Here is a 20910-nt window from a genome sequence, read left to right as displayed (position 1 = left end):
TGGTCATGCTCCTTTTGATGCAGCCCAGGATACGGTTGGCTTTCTGGGCTGCGAGCGCACACTGCCGGCTCATGTTCATTTTCTCATCCACCAACACCCCCAGTCAAGACCTCCAAAAGCTGCTGGCTGGCTGAGGACTGCATAAAGAGAAACAATCCAATCCTATGATGAGGTCTTGCTGGAGCAAGCCTTGCCGCAGCTCCTAGCTGCAGGGGCAACAAAGTCATTTTTCTATCCTCCCTTCTCCAGTTCCTGTTATGTTTGTGTGAGAGAATCAATTTCCTTTCCCCTCACATGAAAATTGCTCTATATAGGGCGGTGACTGAATGCAGGAGTGAAGTACTCTGTTGCTCATCTTGCAAGCCTTTAAGCTTTTAAGTCTTCTTATTTACCATTTCCCTATCTTGTGCTGGGTGAAATGAAGTGGGGAGCTCTCTGACCCAGCCACAGCTATGAGCCTGTTTTTTCCCCAGACTTCTCCAGCCTGAGACTGACCTGGAAAAGTGCTGGCTGGAGGTGAAGGCAGAGTGATATGTGGTATCATCTGGATCCTGAAGTGCTGGGAAATTATTTCTAGAAGTGGGAAAGATGGTTGTGCAATACTGCTGTGGGCTGAGCACACTGGGTTGCGGAATGTGATTATGAGCAATTGGAACAAACAGGAGACTGCAGCCCCTTCTTAGAAAACAGAGCTGTTTGTAAATTAAATCTTTCCACCATTTTGCTTTGAAAAGCGATTTAACAGCTGACCCCCTCCTCACACTTGGGCTTGTCCAAATCGAAACGGCACATTCTATCTCCAGCCCAACAAACCCTTGTAGCTGACCCAAAGGCAGGGCCTTTGGTAAGGTTTAGTTTCTCATTTGTTTGGGGTATTTTTTTGTTTCCTTTTTTTTTTTTCACTGAAGATTTCACAAATATTTGTTCTGCTGGGTCAGTCAAATAGGAATTGTCCTTTTCCCTCAGCTTGTTGATGTGACTACTGAACCCCAAAGCATCTCTCATTAAACCTTGCTCTGCTGCCAGCCTGTTGGAGCTCTGAATTTGCTAGTAAACTGTTTAAGGGGTTTGCTGGAGGATGCACTTATTGCTGAGAGGAGCAGATATGGAGCTCCCAGCATCGCAGCCAAGCCCTGATGTGTGCCTGAGCCGCATCCCAGCGTGGTGATGGGCATCTTGGAGGCTGGTTTGCTCTGTGACAAAAGGAGCTGGGAAAGTTCTTTCCCTGCTTTTGCAGAAAAATCCATCTCCCCAAAACGGTAGCCCCCAGCTCTGTCCTCAGCCTGTTTGGAGGATGCAGGGACAGAATAGCGAGCCGGTGAGGTCATGGAGAGAGAGTTAGTCACATCCAACTGGGAAAGGGAGAGGGCTGCCAACCAACGTTGCTCTCACACTGCAGGAAGCTCATGTGATTCGGAGGGGACCCCCTTCTGGCTCCCCCCCGCACCCTGGCCAAGCCAGGGGGTTGGTGCAGTGCTGCCTCTGCAGTGGCTTCCCAAGGAGCTGGAGGAGGGTGCCAGGGAATTAAATCAAAATCTAACTTATTCTGGCATAAGCATGGACCTTGCTTCTTGTAACTGGGGTGATTTGGGTGAGAGGGAGTTAAGAGCCTTTCCAAATCGGAGACTATCTGGAGCTGCTGCACAAGGAAGGGAGATCATGGCAGAGTTTAATGAATGACTTCATTTATATATTAAAAAAACCCAACAACAACACGGTGGCTTCCTGCCAGGCCCACAGACAAGGGTTTCTATGGGAACCTGGGGGGAAATAATAAATAGGAGTGTGGGATGAGTCGGGAAGGGAGGAGGGGAGCCCAAGCTCTAGTCTGGGTCCACTTTGCTCAAGGTGGCCAGGGGCGAGAGTGGGGAGAAGGGGAAAGGATGGCTGAATTTGCTGCTTGCCAAAGACCCCACCCAAAATGAGTCAAGCAGTAATTACACTGCCATGGAGCTGTCTCTTGGCCTGGTTCTGGGATCTGCTTTGCTCCCTGCTCCCCCGTGAGCTTGGCCGGGATGGGTGGCCTGTCTCTGTCCAGCTCAGGGTTGCTGGATCACCCCTAGCCTCCTGCCAGGGTGGTGGGGGGACCACTCCGCGAAGGGGTGCTGCTGCTGGTGGGAGATTGCCTTCCTGATCCCTGTGTCCATGCCTTGCACAAGAGCGTTTCTCTAAATAGACTTGCAAGCACCTGGGAAAACAGCCTTCATGGAGTGGGGTGAGGGAGAATCTGCCCCAGCATCAGCCCCAGGTACCACAAGTCAGACCTGCCTTGCTGCAGCTGGCATCACAGACTCTTTGGGTGAGCAGTGATCACGCTGTTGTGTCATGCCCCTTTCTGCCTGCATCCTGGCTGGTGCTGCCACTGTGGAGAGGGAGCCAATCCTGTGTGGGGACCAGCATTGATGCAGGAGTGTGGCAGCTGCCTTATCACTTCCTCAGGGGTGTAAGAGGCCATTCTGCTGACAGAGGCACTATAATCCAGCGCCTGAGATGTCTGGGAGAAGCCAGGGCAGGTTTTTGTTCTCTGCAGGGGTGGAAGGAAGCTGGGCAGGGCAGAGGAGGACACAGCCACTGCCCTCTGACACTGTTCCCTCTGCTCCTGGCCAGACAGGAGCATCTCAGCTGCTTAAGGAAACTCACCCTCAAGGTGAAGATTTTGCCCTCCCTGGACCAAAGCTTGAGATGAGAGTGTGGGATTGAGATTTCTTACATACCACTTCTTCCTTGGCATTGGAAAAGGCTTTCCTGCAGCCCTCTCCCAGTGCATGTGGCCCACCTTATCATTGCACATTGGTCGATCCTGCTGTGGAGCTGTGCCGATGGAGGTTGGGGATGTTGCTTTGAGGACCATGGCTCATGGTGGGAGAACTCCTCTGTTGGAGCCTCCTGTTTGCTGGAGGAAGTCCAGGCACCTCAGAGGGTTGCTGACAGGTTTCAGAGGCACTGCCCAGCATTAAGGATGGGTTTTTCCTCTGGCTTGGCAGGCTGACAGCACAGTGGAGTGTGGAAGATGAGGAAGAGGCGGCGAGAGAGCGGCGGCGGCGGGAGAGGGAGAAGCAGCTGAGGTCCCAGGCAGAAGAGGGCTTGAATGGCACCATCTCCTGCTCAGAGAGCTCGGGTCCAGCACAGGAAAACCAGTAAGAACTGTGGATAAATGCTCCAGTGACGTACTCTTTCCTTGCAGCAAAACCCTCCTGCATCCACAGAGCGGGTGTCCCTGTGTCTCTGTTGCTCAGTCTGGTTTGGGGAAGTGGGGAAGTTCCCTAATAGATTTGGGTTGGGGGATTTAGCCCAAACTAACAAAAAGTGTGTTTCGAGTTTGGGCAGAAAAAGCCAGAATATCTGCTTTGCTTATTTTTTTTGTTTTTTTTTTTTCTGGCTGATGCTGGGTGTTTCACTGCCTGGGAGTTTAAACTTAGGACAGCTTGGGTAAGGCTGAGCTCAGGCAGGGAGTCCCCATTGCCAGGGATTCAACTGCCTGGTTGCATTTCAGCTTGTGAATCATCCTACACCAAAACTAATGGAAATTCCTGATACTTGGGAAGACAGACATGTGCCTGAGGATGTGACACACAACCCCCAAGCAGATCACATGGCAGAGCAAGCCATCACCTCTCCCAGCTGGGCTTCCTGCTCTTCTCTTGGAGGATGCTGCCCAGCAGTGGGGAGCATGGAGCAGCTTTCCAGCTGGTGCAGTTCGCAGCTCCAAGGGTTAAAGTTAACTTGATGCTTTAATGGGGCAGGTCCTAAATGGAAATATTTCAGGAGATATTTATGGTGATGCTGAGATATCTGCTGTCAGAGAAGAAAGAACTGGGGAAGTGATAGGGTGACCAGTCACATCCCCAGCATCCCACTGCAGTATCCCACCACAGGCTCCCTGTGCCCACACCTCAGCCCAGGTGCTGTGCAGCACTGGGGCTGGCACAAAAACCGTTCTGCACTCTTGAGTCACAAAACTCTGTCTTGAAGACTCCAGTCTTCCCGCTATTTGTGTGTTCAACTTATTTCTAACTATATTAAACACAATGGAAAAGTGGCAGCAGGATTTGGGATTACAGTCAGAGAGAAGTAGCAGCTTCATTTTACTGGAAAAATAGCAAAGGCTATTCATAAAAATATATTTTTTCCATTAAAAGATTCTTTTTTTCCTCAGATACTTTCAAAATTATTCAGTACTGTTTTTGAAGGGGGTCTAAGAAAGTTTCAAAGAAGTTTCAAAATCTTTTGTGGAAATACATCCAGTGATATCCCGCAAACAAAGCCTCTGTAGTCTGCCCTGAAAGCAAACAGAAGATCTGAAAACTAATAATAATCGTTAGCTTTTCCAAATCCTGCTTCACATCAGGACTGGAAAATAATTCATAAAGGTCTTAAAAACAGCAGACCAGATCTCTGGTCTCTGCTTTGCTGGGAGATGCTGTAAGTGGGGTCCGGCACAGAGCAGCATGCAGCAGCCCCAGTAACCCAGCTTGCAAGCTCTGTTCCTGTGGGCACAGGCACAGACATGCTGCTGACTCCACAGGGCCACTGGCATTGCCCCATTTTAACTGAGTGCTTAAGCATCTGCAAAGGGAGTAATAACAAGAAGAACTAAACCAAGGGGTTTTGCTCTTTCCTCCACGATGCTTGAGCTTGCTGGGCCACACTTCACCAGAAGAGTATTTCCTCTCTGGCCACCCCCTGGTTTCTTCTGCAGCTGCTCACAGCCACCTGGGCTTGCTTATGCAGCCATGGTCAGCCCCAGCTATTACTCTGAAGAGCTTTGCTCTCTCTTGTGTAAACACTGCCCCTTCCTTCCCTCCGCTCTTCCCACGCTGGGACTCATCCCATCCATGTCACTCCTGTTTGTGCAAACCTACCCTCGGCATTTCCTTGCACCAGAGGGACAGAGTAAAAGCTCCTCTGCTCCCTTCCCCCCACTAAGAAAAAAGAGAAATAACCTGCAAAACAGTGGCCTTGGGAGCCAGAGGGGTGGATGTCATCTTAAGCAGTGCAGATGGCGCTCTCCTGGTTCACTGCTTCCCCTGGGGCTGTATTTGCAGAGGGGCACAGGGAAAGGACCAGTTTTCAGATAGCATTTGGCTGGTGTCCCTTGCTCCCTGATAGCTTTGTTGATAGCCTGAGCACGTTTGTAGCCGTGGCCACAAATACTGGAGCAATTCTGCCTTGGGCATCATCAGTGCTGCAGCTAACCTGAAGCCCTACCAGGTCTGCGGTCCCATCCTGGCTCCTCATCAAGTTTCCTGAGTGTTATCCTGGGGCACCCACAAGCTACTACTACACACACAGTGGAAAATAATCCAGCCTAGGCTGGAGTGTCCTGGACTTACGTGGCCTCACTTTTTGGCAGCCAAAGGTGATGCTGAACTACAGCAGCAGCTGGGCTATGCTCAAACTTGTGGCTGAACAACTGTTTTCAGTGTGCGTCCCCTGCTATCCTTCCTGGTGAGCCTGGTGAAGACGTGTTTTCTGTAAACCTTCAGCTCCTGCAGTCAGTTCAATATGAGGCTCCCAAAACTCAAAGGAAGTCCCCATTTAGGAGGCTAAGTACCTTCTGGTACCTCCTGAGAGCCCAGGAAGGCAAAGAAAAGGCTCACTCATGTTTGTTACTTATTTTGAACCTCTGAGTTTTAAATTAATCTGTGGGTCCCACTTCCTAATTCCCATTCCCAGGCAATGTGACTGCCCTGCATCTGAAAAACATCTGTGAAGCCACCTTCTCAGGCTGATGCTTGCAATGGGGCTGCTCCCCCAGGACTTCTGCCTGGGAGGCAAGTCTCCTTGCAAACACATGGGAAAAAACAGGGAGAACCCAACAATCCCAGTGCTTGGGCATCCTGCATCTGGTGCTGGCAGCTGTGTGCCCTGCCAGGGCTGCAGTATATGGAGGTGGGGAGCCAGGGTCATGCAAGTGCTTGTGACTGGCTCAGAGTTGTAGGGGAAAATGAAGACCCAGTCCAGAGCTTGAGCCAGTATCCTAGTCTTTGGATCTTCGTGCCTTCCTTATCCAGCAGTCTGTTCAGGCTGGCTCCTGCTCATGTCTTTTCTAAGGGCCTATGTACAAGCGTACGACAAGCAGCAACTGTGTTTGAAACACCACTGGTCCAAACAAGGTAAGGCCAGCTCTGGTGCAGAATGACCATGGTGCATTGACTTTCTGGTTTTGATGTGCTGCTTGTCTTTTGCTTGCCTGTGTGCAGCCGCAGAGTCCAGGCAGGCAGCGGGGTGCTCTTGCTGGAGACATGGAACTGCTCCTTCTACCTCTCCATCTTGCAGTGATGCCCCAAGAAACCACCTTTGTGTAAGGGTGCTCCTAAGCACGTGGCAAAGGCATCTTTTCTGTAATCGAGGGTAAGGCTTCAAATGCAATTTGGGAGCAGCCAGAGGAAAGAAGATGCAATAACTGGAGGGAGAGAAGAATGGTACCAGGCTGGGGCTCTTTCAGGACAGGTTTGGGGTTTTTGTATTTCTCACCTTAATTTTCCTTCTTGCTGTGTTTCAGCTATGACTTTAAGCCATATGGGACTTCAGAGCTGGAGGAGGATGAGGGGTTCAGTGACTGGTCTCAGAAGCTTGAGCAGCGCAAACAGAGGTGGGTAGGACACAGCCAGACTGTGGGGAGCGGATCCAACATGCCCAGCAAAAGGAGCATCCCTGAGGAGGGGTGACCTAGCCCAAGTCAAGCCTCACATGCATAAGCATGAAGCCAGAGACTGGAGCATCATCAGGACAGTATGGGCCTCACACTGCTGGGATGGATGCTCTCTGCCTGCCATTCGGGCTAACATGGAGGAGCAAGGCTCATGGACAGCCCCAGGTTTTGGGGATGTTTGGATGGAGCCTTGCACTACAAACAGTGGCAGCCTGCCAGAATGCCTGGGTTTGGAGGAGGGACAGTGGTGGATTTAAGCCACCTGAGCTGCTGCAGGGGTTGAAACGGCCTCTAACATAATCCAGGCCAGCCTAAAAAGCTACTTCCTGGCTCGTGTCAGCATAGTGAGTGTTATGGCCCCAGCCCACCCTGTGGTTGGCTCCTCTTTCAGCAGGGGAAAACAGGCAGCAAAGAGCCCTGAGAGGTGCGTGTGTGCTGGCTGTTTAGTCCCCATCTCCCATGACTCTCCCTTTGCTGAGCTGAACCAAACGCTTGCTTTAACCACTTCCCTTGGACATAATCTACCTGCATGTGAACTCTTGTGATTCAGGTCTCTTGGAAGCTTGATTTTATAGGGAATTTTTCTCCTGTGATGACACAGCCTCTTCTTTACAACCAAGCCTGAAAAAATTCCTAAGATTAATGTTTATTGCTGAACAAATAAATAGAGCTTCTCTCTTTCTTACTTCTTTCAAAACACTGTAGCTGAAGCACTCTGTAACCTGTACCTTTGCAGCCCAAACCTACAAGCATTTCTCAAGCACCTTGCTGTGATGTTGATTATCACATCTGTGGGAGCAATTAGAAATCAGCCCCATCTGCTTTTCGGCAGGCTGCCTTTTTTCCACCCCCCCTTGCAAAGAGCTTGTCCAGAGAGAAAGGTGGCAGCTCCCTTTCTGGCAGTTCCCTCTTTGGCCTTCAAAAGATTAGCTGGGAGGGTTGTGCTATCCCCTACAGAAATTGCTTGAGTTTTCATGTGATTTATTCTGTAGTGGGGCAGGAAGGTGCTGAGCAGCAGAGGTGGCATCCATGGCAGGTGGAGCCCATCAGAGAGGTATGGTGCTTTAAAGGCAGTGGCTGTAGCTAGAGTGCTTCTGTGGCTAGAGGCTGGTTGGGAGAGATAGGTGAAGGGGCTCAGACCCTTTGGGCTTGCTGGGAGTAGGTTTCTTGGAAAATCTGGGCTTGCTTCCTTAGTGGGTGGCTGTGCCCTTAAAGTCCCTTCAGCAGCTTTGTCCTTGCTCATTTTCCTGTGTGTTGTGAGCACAGGTAGGTTGTTTCTGGCTGGGATGCCCCACACTGGGACAAGCAGTGCTGTTGCCAGGGTTTCCCAGTTCTGTTCTCTCTTGCTTAACTGAATATGGAGCAAGCCCTGTTTTTTCATTTGAAGGGTGTTCAAGTGAATGGATATAAATGAGGTGAAGACAGTTATCCTCTGTTGAATGGAACTAAAACAGCTTGTGCATCCCCAGAGGGCACTGGTGCTAAGGCGCATTGTCTTTTTGGTTCTGGTCCCCTGCTTTGTGGAGGGAGAACCATGCTATTAGTGGTGTGTAAGAATGTGGGGCATGTGTCAGACTAGCTGTCTCCCATATAAGACTGCTGTGATGTGAAAGGCGTTTTATAGACTGCACCATATCTGCTGGCCTTAGTTTTCAATATGAGCTTGCACTTCAGCTTAGAGGCATCGCTGGCATCCTGGTTGAGAGTAGCTAGTTACTTGGAGCTTGTTTGCTGTCAGTGCCTGCGCTGTCGTGGGAGGATGATTAGTAGCAAGCCAAGTGAGCCAGCATATGCATCAGTGTTTTTCTCCATGTGGTCAGTGAGGAGGGCTGTCCTGTGAGCTGCCTTCCCAGCAGCAGAGAGGTGGGTGGGAAAGCCTTGCTTGAACTCTGTCATGTTTTGGTGCTGGCTGGTGGAGCAGAAGCAGTGAGTCATTCTCATGCTTTGGCTACTGCCTGCTAGCAGCTCTCCTGCCTTGCTGTCACAAGCCAGGTGGTTTTCTAAGAAATGTGTAGGAGGAGAAAGCTATATTCTGGCCAGGGAAAGTAAGATGGCAATAACACCTTGATGCATGGCTGTGAGCCCGTGAGAACTCTGGGATCATGAGCTCCCATTGACTCTGTGACCAAAGACGTGGACTGCTCTGCTTTCACAAAGCTTGTTGCTTAAACATGCTCCTGGGTCTTAGAGACCAGGAGGAATCCTCTTGTACAAACCCTACTTTGGGACTCCTTTGATTTTCTGGGCTATGATATGAGTGCATGAGTAGAGGTGTAATTTATTCCAGAGGGCAAAACGGAGGCATGGGGTCAGATGTAGATACAGCATTGCTTGTGAAGCACTGTGCCTTGCAAAAAACCCAAACCCTATGTGAATGGCTGTACAGCCTTGCCCTGCAGTTTAGTTTCAGCTGAAGAGAATGGAAATCTTGGGAATCATGTTCATGTGTCATTGGTTGGATCCCTCTCCAGCGAGAGGCTCTGTTAACATGGAAGTTGAATTTAGGCAGAAAAAGGTTGTGTTTGGTGCTCCAAGTTGAATTGATGCTGGGAACTGAGGGGGCAGTGTCAGGTCTGTGTTTGTGTATTGGGACCACTGAACATGCTGATTCACCTGATATTTAGGCTGTAGCTCAGCAGAGAATTGAGCCAGCACCATGCAATGGTGGTAGTGTCCTCTGTGCCTGGGGTCTGAGTGGAGGTCTGATATCTGTTTTCCTGTGGGTCTTGTCTGTGGTGAGGGTGGAAAGGTGCAGATGCTTTCAGATCTGCCACAGCTCTTAGTTGAGCTGAGTCTCGGACATTCAAAGTGCGGGAGTGTGATGTGACTGCTGTTACATCTGGGGGCCTGGAACTGGATCATGAAGTGGCTGTGGCCCTGCTGTAAAACACTTAGCAAGTTGTAAACGTGGGAGAGTGATAAAACCAGATTTCTAGAGGTCTGACACACTTGGTAGTGTCTGTAGGTTCATAAAAACATATTTTGCTTCTTTGACCTCTTTCCCCCACCTCCAGATCTCCACAACAGTCATATGAAGAGGAGGACAGTCGTGTGAAGGAAGCTGAAGTCAAACTGGAGCAGATCCAGCTGGATCAGGAAAGCCCGGAGGAGATCCGAGAGGAGAATGTGGTTACTGGGGAGGAAGAGAGACTGTGCCAGGAGGCAGAACAGGTCCAAGAGCAGGAAGAAGAGGGGAGAGCTGAGCAAGAGGTGAGATCAGGAGGGGCTGACCTTTTCCTCTCCCCGGGAGTGGTGGGAGAGCTGTGGCTGGGGGCTGCTCTCTAAGAACTTAGCTCACCACTACTGTTGACACCACTGACTGATGAGCCCAAGTAAACATGCTTTCATGGCAAGACCTGGGCCCAGTGTCACTCTTGCCTATGTGCCTTCTTGAGGTCACTGTAGGCAGCTTCTGGCTTCTTGCGAGGGTGGTGTGTTTGCTCCCAGAGTGTGTGGCGGTTTAGTCATGTCCCTGGAATACCAAGAAGCAAAGTTCTACTATTTCTCCTGTGGTTTTGTGAGCAGTGAGTAGCTCTTCAGAACTCAAGTCTAAATTTTACTACTTGTTTTTCCCTCCCTAGTCTTTGTTGCACCTTTGGAGCACTTTGTCTTGATGTATCACTAAATACTGCATTGCTCCCAGCTGAGGTTTTCTTTTTTGCCCTTCTGAAAGGGTGTAATTCCTGGTTAGTGAAAGAGACAAAGCTGGAGCTTGAGTGGTGTGCAAGTCCATTAGTGGTGTGCAAGTCCATTAGGGTGGCTGAGCTTCAAGTATATTTTGTTGTTGTAAATGAATTCATGGATTTTGACTTGTGGAGGCTAGCATGCTTTTGACATTTGAACTGTGTGGCTCTTTCTAGCCCTTCATTCTAAGGCCAGCTGCTCTGTCTCCTTGTGGCCTCTAAAAAAGAAATTCACATTTTGCTATCCCGAATAGCGGTAGAAAATCTTTGCTGATTGATTCAAGGACCTCTTTCCATATAATGTTGGAACCCTGAACCTGCAAAATTTCTCAGATTTCCCTCTCTCTACGTGACACATGAGCTGCTTCCTGGATGCTTCAGAATTAGATAATGTGAGCTAAAGTTTCTTTGCTCCCGTGCTTGTTTAGTGTAAAGCAGGAAGCCTGTGAGAGAGGGCAAAAGTCACTTTTGCTGCATAGTAAGCAGTTTGACCAGCTCACTTTCTGGCTTGCTCATTTTCTGCAATCAGGAAAAGAAGAGAAGGAGAAATGAGGAAGAAGAAATGACACCAGAAAAACGCCAGAAGGCCCCAAGCCCTGCTAGCCTGGAAGAGGAGGAGCTGTGCCCTGACCACACTTTAGTCTGCTCCACTAAGGTTTGTGTTCCTGGGGCCTCATTGGGGTCATGACAGCTATTGCAACAGAGCACCTAACTAATGATGAGGAAAGAGGATCCAGGGCTTACTGCAATGTAGGGTGTGAATCCTGATATCCCACTCCCACTACAGGCTGGGACAAATCATGTAATCTGTTTCCCTCATCTTCCTTGGTTGTTAGCCTCCTCTCCTCTTGCTTGAGCTGTTGGAGATGTAACTGTCTCTGTGTATACTTTGCCAATCACCGTAAAAATCTAAAGCTCATTGAGGACTCCAGGGAATATTGTAATACTGAGAAAGATGTCTGTGCTTTCAGCTTGTGCATTTGGTCAAAAACTACATGTGAACTTAATCAGAAAACTAAATTTCCCTTCCCCCAAAAATACCCCAAACCAAAGCACTGGAATTTCCCAGTCTTACTTAGAATAAAATCAGAAAGTATGACTTAAGTTTTCTTAAGCTGAGATTCCGGATCTGTCAAGCATAGAGTCCTTCCCAATGACATCTCTCTGCACTGATGCTCTTGCAAAGCTTCCATTTTTAACACTACCTGAATTGCATCTCATGACTTCTGTTGCATTTACTACAAATCCTCAATTCTATGTTTGTCCTTTTAAAATGCAATAGATACAGATAAGTGGTTTCTGTAGTGAATGGCTTTTTGTCTTTGTAAGCCCTAAACTTGTTGATTGTATCAATGAGGGAAATAGTGAGGAGCCTGTGTAGCCTGCTAATCTCCTGTTGGTATCTTTGCTTTCTTACATTTAATCTGTGCTATTTGCTTCTTGGTCAAAATTTCCTAGCTGGAGGGAGTGATTGTATGAGCACTCCCTCTTGCAAAAGTAAACAGATTGTAAGAAGAAGGTTTCATCATCTACAACCATCAGATTCTTGTTTCTGGAGAAGCCTTTTTAAAGCCAAATAAAAGGAGAGAAGGGGTGGGTTTGGATGCAGGCCATATGCTAATGTTAGGTCTGAAAAATGGGGTGGGGTGGTCAAACCACATCCCTGGAGTGGGGCTGGTGGGGAAATGTGTGAAACACTTCCAACAGCTTTTATATGCTGAAAGCTTTGTCATTACAACCCCCAAACATACATAGTTTCCTTAGCTTACCTGCTGCTGCTAGATTCAGCCCTGAGGAAGGTTTAGAAATATAGTCTCTGTTTTATAATGGTGATGTCAAAGCTCACCAGTACACAAAGCCTAATGTAAAGCAGTGCAGGAAAAATATGAGCTTGGGATCGTTCCAAAGGAAGGAGGATCTTTACACCCCAGCTGGGAGGGCTTTATGTGAACACAAAGAATTAGACATGTAGACCACCAAGGAGGTGTTTTGGTACAGGATCGCTCAGCACAAACACTGCTTGTAGTAGAAAGATGAGAGCATTTGCCGTGGGTGGTGGAGGCCAGGTACACATCTGAGGCAGGCAGCTCTTCAGGGTTCAGAGGGCCAGTGTGGCCTGGGGGCAGAAATAGACGTGGGATCGCAGGGGTGAAGCACTGTACCAGCCCCATTTTGTCCCAGGCTTCTTGTGAATTCTGAGTTTTAAGGTTGGCTGAGTGAGCAACTGTGGTCTCTTCTGACTTCCAGAAAGTGCTTTGGACCAGAGAAATGCATGACTCTCACTGCAAGGAATTGCCCTATGGGGCATGGGGAGGTGGTCTCCAAATAGCTTAGGAAAAGTTTGTTCACACCTAGAGTGTTGTGCTGAGATCTGCTGTCACCTACAGCCTTTCCTAGACCCTTCTATATAACCTGATGCTCATTTATGACATTTTGGAAGCACCTGTGGGTGGTTTGCACCTGCACAGCATCTCTCTGTTGGCAGGGCTGGCAAGGCTTCTTCCTACTGATATCTCATTGACTCGTGGTTGAACAGCTGAGACATAGGCAGGGATCTGCCAGATTCCCCTTTTGGATGCTTTTATGTCCCATGAGGGGCCAGCCTGCCCATCAATGTCCCAGAGGAATGAGCAACCCAATCTCTGGACTCATGGCTCAGAGACAAGCATAAGTCTCATGGCACAAAGCAAAGTAGTAACCTAGCAGCAGGCAGACAGCCTGCCCAGCAGAAAAAGCTGGGTGGTGGGATGGATATCTTGCTGCTGTGCTGGGACCCTGCAGAGTGATGACTCTTAATGCATTTCTGTTAGCCAGGGTTGCACTGTTTGATGGTTGTGCTCATCTCTAATGGGCCCCGTGCTCTTGGGCACGGCTGTTAAATGTATGTTCTCTGTGACACTGTTTTGTCTTCTGCTGAGATAAAATTTAGTGCTGGCATCCTGAAAGCATCTTAAAATGAGCACCTAGGGCTACTTTCTATCTGCTGGTAGGTGATGTTTCCCATGGCACAGCCAGCAGTTATACAGGGAGAGAAGGCTCCTTGTTACATGGTTGCTGCTCCTTGGCTCTGTAGGAGGTGATGTTGACAAAGAGCCCCCTCTTAACTTGAAAGTGATTTTTCTCACTGTATTCTTGTTTTGGGGGGCATTCAAAAGTTGTGAAGTTTAGCTGAAAACATTTCAGCTTTCCTTTACTTGGTGGTTAGGAGGTGTTTGCCTTCCTTTGCTTTGGCCAAAGAGTTCTTGCACAGGGGCCTCTTACGCAAAACTCACTTTCCCTCTGGCTTGACCTGAAGGGCTTCTTTGCAGGTGGCTTCATGTGCTGACTTGCCCTGTGTGCTTCTCTGGTGCGGATAAGTCAATGTAACTCATACCTGTGCTGCTCTCAAGCTTGGCTACTCTTCTACAGACTTAGCCGGCAGTATCTCTAGTTTTTCCCCCTTGTCTTTCCACACTTGCTACGTTCTCTGTTGTGTCTGTCTAGGAAACCAAGTGTTGAGAAAGATGCCTAGCCCTTGGGCAGAGGGAGTAGAGAAAATGGTCTTGGTTGCTGTTTCAGCTGTCAGTCAAGCTGCATGTTGTTGTTTTGCACCTGAAACTGTGTGGGATTCTGCTCACCTGCCTGGGAAGGGAGAAGGAAAGGGGATGACAGTGTCTTCCAACCAGTGTGGGGACATGGAATTGAGTGAGGCGTTTCTAACAAAACCTAGGTGAGGAGTTAGAGCAGAGAAATGATTGAATTATGGTCAGTGGAGGTGACTTGCATCCATCTGAGGTCCACAGACAAAAGTAATGTCTTTGTCTTTTCTCTCCCACTTCAGCTCACAGACAGAACCGAGTCGCTGAATCGCTCAATAAAGAAAAGGTATTTCTAGGGTTGACCTCAGGGTAAAGCAGGGCCCTTCCTGCAAGTGGAGCATGCTGAAGGGTCCCCCTCCTGGGTAGGGCAGGAGTGAGAGGCTGCCTGTGGCCCTCGAAGTCCTCCCTTTCCTTGAGGCCCTGGGGGATCACCTTAATACTCTTCTCTCTTCTGCTTTCCAGTAACAGCATAAAGAAGAGTCAGCCTCCCCTCCCTGTGTCGAAGATTGATGACAGGCTGGAGCAGTACACACAGGCTATTGAGGTGGGCTGCTGTGTTGTCTCTTTCCCCACTCTCCAAGGAGCCCTCTCTGCTAGACATTGATTTCCCACTGCGCCTCTTAGTCTTACCGTCTCGGGGGTGACAACTGAACAGTCTCGCCTTAGATGGGAGCAGCCCTTTCTCCAGTCTCTATCTCCTTCCACAGCATAAAGGAGGTTTCTTTGGTGAGCTGTCCTATCCCAGTTTCTGCATGTTCCCTGCTTAAAGGGTGGGAGCATGTGGCAGGAGCTAGCAAGACCCTGTAAGTTTTCTTTTACAATCCCTTATCCCTGAGGACCTCCAGTTACAGGGGTGGGGAAAGAAAACACACACTCCCTGATGCTGGTCTCTCTTCATTTACGTTCCAGACATCCACAAAGGCTCCAAAACCTGTTCGACAACCTGTTCTTGACCTTCCCACCACGAGCATGATGGTAGCCAGCACAAAAAGCCTCTGGGAGACTGGAGAGGTCACAGCTCAGTCTGCCATGAAGTCCTTGCCCTGTAAGGTACGGCACTTACAGGACTTGTGTTGCTTGTGTAGGGGAAGAGGGACTGGCCTCTGGGCACAATATGCATTACACTTGTGTCAGCTTGCTGTTGTTGGTACCAGCTTTAAAGCTATCTGTATTAGAGATCAAATTTTCTCCTTCAGGATGCAAGGCGTCATACCTCAGAGCTTTGCTTCACCTGTGCTAGGATACCAAATTGTTCCTTGGTAGTACACCTAGGAAAGCCTCTATGATGCTAGTTGAGGTTCTGTTTAGAACTAGGAATCAAATCAGCTGGTGGGGAGAATGCATATGTCTTCTTCAGGGGCTAGGACTGAGCTCCAGTTGTTGAGCACAAAGTTGCATCTTGTACCAAGATGATAAATCTTGTAAACTTGAAAAAGGCAGAGAGTATAATGCATTGCTCTCTTAATTTCACTTTCTGGTCATTCTGAGTGAGGTTGATTCTGTAATCCACTGGTTGCAAATCTGTGTTTATGTGAGCAAAATTCCTTCCACATAAAAAAAGGCTTGATGTTAGCATGTTTTAAATACTTAATGAACTTAAGAAAATAAACGTCTTGGATCTCTGATCCAGGCTTTTGTTGAAGAGAGTGAGAGAGAGGAAAACATAGGGTATACTGGGAATACGAGGAAGTTTTCATAGTCATGGGTTTTACCTGCAGTTGTCATAGGCCAGATGATGTGATATTATAAATAAAGTCAAACACATGGGTTTGAAAGATATATGAACAAAGGCATGTTCAGCAGTATTAGCAGAGAATACTAATAAGAGCATAATTTTCTCAGGATATTGTGGCTGGAGATATTGTGAGTAAAAGAAGCCTTTGGGAACAGAAGGGCAATCCCAAACTGGAGACCAATACCAAGGTGAGTTAGCATCTGTATGAGTATGAAAGTAGTTGATCTGTTGTGAAAAAGAATAGGGCTCTTGTCTGGGTTGGAAGTGTTGAGAAGATGGTGGTGTTCTGTAGGTACACAACTGCATTGATAGATACAAGCAGTACCTATCAATGCCATTGCTTACCTTAAAAGCTTGTCCCAACAGTGAGCAACTATTGCTTCAGCCCTAGTGAAAATGGGGGCAAAACCCATTTTATAACTAATAATACTGAGGGATCTCTTGAATAACATGTTGCTCTTGGCCCATGCGTTGGAAGCCCCAGCCTTCTAAGCTCAAATTGAACTGCATATGTGAGTTACTTTGTTCTTGTTATAGCTTTTGATCTTGAGAGTAAAAAAGCCGTGCAAAATAAAGTGGAAGTGAATCTAAAACAGCATCAACACTTGCAGATGAATCTGATGTTTTGTGCCTACAGTATGTCTGTGGGAATGCCTTTTAAAATGCAGCAAGCAGCTGCTGTTCAAACTCTTCAGGCTGGGAGAGGCAGATCTAAGTATCTTGCCTGTTCCTGGGTCAGTATGCTGCCAGTATGTGGTATATGAAACTAGCTTTTTGCATGGGTGAAATTAGCTCTGTTTTGGGAGGTTTCAGTTTTAGATGAGCCCTCCCTCATGATGCCTTGCATTGCATCTTCCCTTTGCTAATACACATCCTGTGCTTGCTGTGTTACCTTATGCCTATAAAAAGTGGTGGTTGGTCTGTGCAAGGAGTTTATGTGGAAGGGCAGGAAGGGAGTACAGAGTAGACTGTCTCAAAGTCCTGTGGGATTACAGACAACCATATCACATGCTCCTCTGACTTCAGTTATTTAATCTTGCCTGCCTATTTGAGAGAGAAAATTGTTGACTTTGGCTCTTTCTTTCTCTCCTGTTCAGTCCACTCCTTCTGGCAAAAAGTATAAATTCATTGCAACAGGCCATGGCCAGTACAAGAAGGTGTTGATAGACGATGCTGCAGAGAAATAGCATGCCTGGAGAACTCATTAACCAGGTAGGTGGGGTATGACCTTGCACTGCCTTACAAGCTCCTGGTACTGTTCTGGCAGGGTGCTGGGGCTATTTCTGCCAGCTACACTTTAGGTGAGTTGGAAGGTACTACATGGTAACAGCTGGAGCCTTGCTTCTGGTCAAGTGCCTGACTTTGTGAGCTGGGAAGGAGCGGGTACACAGTAGAGGTTTGTTTTGGTCTCTGACTTTCTGATGCTGCTAGGAAGCTTGATATCCGAGTTAATCTGCAGAGTAAGTCCCTTAGCTACTGCTGGTTGGGTGAAGATGCGCTTGCCTTTGCTAGTTCAAAGGAACAGTCTCTATCTGCTGTCTTTTCTTATGCTCCCTTATGATGCAAGGATAAGTAGATAGCTGAAGGTCATTCTGGCTGAGCATGGGATCTGATATAGTTCTGAAATTCAGATGCTTCTGGGGTCCAATTCCCAGATTTATTGAATTAATCAGGGGAAGGGAAGAACTTTTAATGATTTCAATAACCTCTTAGAACCAGTCCGTAATAGGGTTGTAGTGGGGAGGACATGGACATCTGCTGTGCTGGGTAGACCAACAAAGCAGAAAAGATTGTCCTCTGATGTGAAGCAAGGGGGAAAGCAGAGCTGGGTTGCTGGTTTTGTGCCCTCTTGAAACAGTCTTTGGATCTCATGCTCATATTGTGTTTATTTTAATAGATATCCTGGTGTTATCTTGAGTGGATGATAGCAGAGGGTTGCAGCAATAAGGAGGAATGTTGTACAGGGCTGTGATAACTAGTTGGATCCAACTGGGCAGCATCTGGCACAGTGAGAGGAGAGGAAGTTGTTGGGGGTAAAAACAAGCTCATTCTCATTTTTCCTGCTATAAAAAAGAAGCTTTATTTCGTAGCCAAGCTTATAAATAGCTCTGTCTACAAACCACCTTTTGTTTCTGAATTCTTTTGAGAGCCATGTTCCTTTTTTTTCTTCCCCCTTTCCTTCCTTCAAGAAGCTGGCTTCTGAGTGCAGCACATTTTGTTTGTTGTTTGATTTATTTAGACTTTTGTGGTGCCTATTTAGAGCAGGAGGTCTCTTAAACGCCACTTTGAGATGGGCAGCAGTACAAACCCAAGCCTGGCCAAAGCTATGTTTTTAGATGTAAAGGAGGAGCCTACAGGACTTACAGCCTCAACTTGATTCTCTGCCTGTGGCTTTCAGAAACTTATTTTAAGGTCTTCTTTTTGATCAGTCTTTTTCCTGAGGTCTGTTTTGATGCACCAAGTGGGATCCTGCTGAGCGTCAGTTCTTTATAGCAAATAGGCATTGCTAGGGTGTCAGCAGGTTTAATTTGCCGTACCTGAGCTCCTGCAGGCAGTTCAAAGGCAAGTGACCTTGGCTCTGCCCTTTTTCTAGCATCTTTTCTTGAAAGGCTATTGACTGTCATGGGCTGTCCTTTTGGATTCACCCAGCACTCCAAATAGCCATGGCAGAACACTGCCATGTAAGGATTTTTGATTCTGAATAGCAAAATGACTGAAATAGCTGAAGGATATTGGCTCATTTCTTGGGTTTTTAGCTGTTTTGTGTGCTGTGAGGTCCCAGCTCCTTTCCAACCCCCTTTAACTACGTTCATCCTGCCAGATCCCTTTGTGGTTGCCTTTATGCTCTCAAACCTTTCTGCCTCACCCTCATGTCACTCAACACCACCTTACCAGCTTTCTAGTTGCTTGAGCACAGGTACAGTTTTTCCTCCTCCCCTCTCTTAATGAGCTGCAAGATCTCTGAACAGGCTGCAGGTTTTCTCTACATGGCAATTTGGTCTCTCAGCAGCTGCCTGAGGCAGTTTGACATTGAAAACAACCAAACTCTGTGCCCAGTGGCATTCCCCTTCCCTTGCTCAGCATGGCAACTTGGTCTGGGACGTGCTGCAATGAGTCCCAGTGCAGAGCTGCTGGTGGAAGTCTTTTGTCTCCAGGTATCTGTTCTCTCTTCTGTGATGCTCTCATGCCAGGGTCTGTCTCTGCAGGACTTGCCATGCCTGCCCTATGCCCCTGCCCTTCACTCCTGGGACAAAAGGACTAACCCATGCAGGCAGATCTGCCTTCTCTGCTTAGCACTGTGGGAGCTGCTCCCCTCACTAGTCAGTCTCCATCCCTATGCAGTAGGGATGGATTGTGAATGCAGCCTGGTGGGAAGCCAGCAGATGCAAAACATAAGCCTTATGTGAGAATCCCTGTTTTGTTCTGGGTGGTTGTCCTCACTACAGGACAAAGTGAATTAAAGCAGAATTGGTTCTGAAACCATCTTCTCTGGCTGGATTCACTTAGTCTCCCAAGGGTAATCAATATTAGCTGTTCTGCCTCATGCTGGTGCTGTGATCTTGTAAATGCAAACTCTCGTGCATAGGCATCCATCTAGCTGTGCTACACGAAAGTGCTATTTTATCACTGTGTGTAAGGTCATCTTTGTCTGCATTAGGCATTCTACGTGTTTTATGCTGCACTCTTTTTGATTTTTGTATTGCTGCTGTCTCTATAGCCTTCTCTTGCAGCATGCTGAATTATCCTGCAGAGGCTTACCTGGGATCCGCTCATGATGACTGGTGCATTTCCAACCTACCTCTTTTCAGTTTTTTCTTGGAAAACTGGGATGTTGAAGTCCAAAATTTAGATACTTGCTTTATTCTTCCTTCTCTTTTATTTTCTTGGAATAGGGAAGGAATTGCAAACCAGAATAAGACCAGCAAAGTGAAAACTTCAGTGAAGGTTTGATAACTGAGCTCTTCTTACAGCATAATCCAAAATTGGAAGACTTCAAAGAAGAATAAGTGACTCTTGGTTTTGTTTCTAAGTCTGTTTGAAGTTGGGCTTGGGGAAATTTTTGGTCAGCTCCATATCCTCTGCACATGAAGAGAATGTAAAGAGCTGTGTATCAAGTTTCCTATTTGGACTAAACATAGCAATTCTATATTAGCTGTGTAGGAACATCCCAGCGTATGACAGAGTTCCTTGTGAAATAGAAATAGCTGATCTCCAGCTTTCATGCTCATAAGCCTGCTGCCAATGGAGATGCAAAGGGTAACTGTAATGAAGGAAAGCACAGTTGTCCCCTGTGGATGGGCAGAGTTGGGGGATTTTGTTTTAAATAGCCTTTTTCTCAGGACATTAGGCACCAGTAAGTACACAACTGTCATGACGTTACCCCTGAAAACAAGACTACACGTGGTTAGCAGAACTCCTCAAAACAGCACCTTGTTAAATACATATTTGGATACCCACATGCTGATGGAGGCTCTTGTTGGTTATCGTGGAAAAACTAACCCCCAGCTATACTTTAAAAGCATGGTCAAATAAATAGTAAAACTTGATTATTGCAATGAAATTGTTGTTCTGTGCACTACCATTTAGCAGACTGAGCAAGGCAGACATCAAATGATGATGTCCATTCTTTTTTAGGCAGGGGAACCACTATGTGAGAGTGAGATGGATATCTTATGGAGTCTCTTGTCAGTGCCTGCGGTGGAAGGATGAGTTTCCACCTTGTTTCAGTGAATGGTGTGGGGTGCAGTTTCAGTCGTGAAGATAGAGATGTGTATATTCTTGGAGTTCAGTTTCTAAGATTCCCTAGAGGAGATGTGGAGTGACATAGATTCCTTCATATTGTCCTATCTACAGCTGCTTCTCTTTCTAGAATTTATCTTGGTCTTAAATAAACACAACAAAATAAATTCAAATTTTATCATCCTCCTCTAAATTGGGCTTTTTCTACAGGCAATTTGTCCTCTTCACTGTGTGCCTCCCTTCTCTTCCCTGTGCTATTGCATACAGTGGTTGTTGCTTGCTCTTTTTAGAACAAGTGCATGTGTATGTTTGTTTTCCTGGCTCATGACTTGTGGATGTAGTATGTCATGCATTTAAGTTTATATACACGTGGAGAGTAATCCTTAAACCCACAGCATGAGGCTGCTGGCTTGAAGGGGTTTTATTTAATTTTATTTTTTCCTGATACTTGGCTCTGGGCTGTGTTCTCTTGCTTGGTGCCGTGTAAGAACCTCCAGAGATGTGGGCCTGTTGAAGCAG

The 20910-nt window shown here is 47.4% G+C and overlaps 1 protein-coding gene across 4 annotated transcripts in view; it reads left to right on the top strand.

The window, feature by feature from the left end:
- LSP1 (lymphocyte specific protein 1) overlaps positions 1-20910 on the top strand; it is a 51355-nt gene that overhangs the window by 23272 nt on the left and 7173 nt on the right. For 2 of the 4 annotated variants that reach the window (XM_057412883.1, XM_057412885.1), the window contains exons 2-10: positions 2985-3137; positions 6506-6595; positions 9670-9865; positions 10868-10993; positions 14159-14202; positions 14379-14460; positions 14826-14966; positions 15759-15839; positions 16749-16863. In XM_057412883.1, the coding sequence (XP_057268866.1) occupies positions 2985-3137; positions 6506-6595; positions 9670-9865; positions 10868-10993; positions 14159-14202; positions 14379-14460; positions 14826-14966; positions 15759-15839; positions 16749-16838 (1003 nt within the window). In that variant the 3' untranslated portion in view covers positions 16839-16863. Of the gene's footprint in view, positions 1-2984; positions 3138-6505; positions 6596-9669; positions 9866-10867; positions 10994-14158; positions 14203-14378; positions 14461-14825; positions 14967-15758; positions 15840-16748; positions 16864-20286; positions 20849-20910 lie in introns of those variants that run through there. The other 2 variants (XM_057412884.1, XM_057412886.1) reach the window with 2 other exon arrangements.

This window comes from Pezoporus wallicus, unplaced genomic scaffold (assembly GCF_028554395.1).
Source record: "Pezoporus wallicus isolate ANWC-B61680 ecotype Strahan unplaced genomic scaffold, APGP_CSIRO_Pwel_v1 scaffold_6885, whole genome shotgun sequence".
Taxonomy (NCBI): domain Eukaryota; kingdom Metazoa; phylum Chordata; class Aves; order Psittaciformes; family Psittacidae; genus Pezoporus; species Pezoporus wallicus.
The sequence above is the reverse complement of the archived record's forward strand: the minus strand, read 5'-3'. Positions and strand labels throughout refer to the sequence as shown.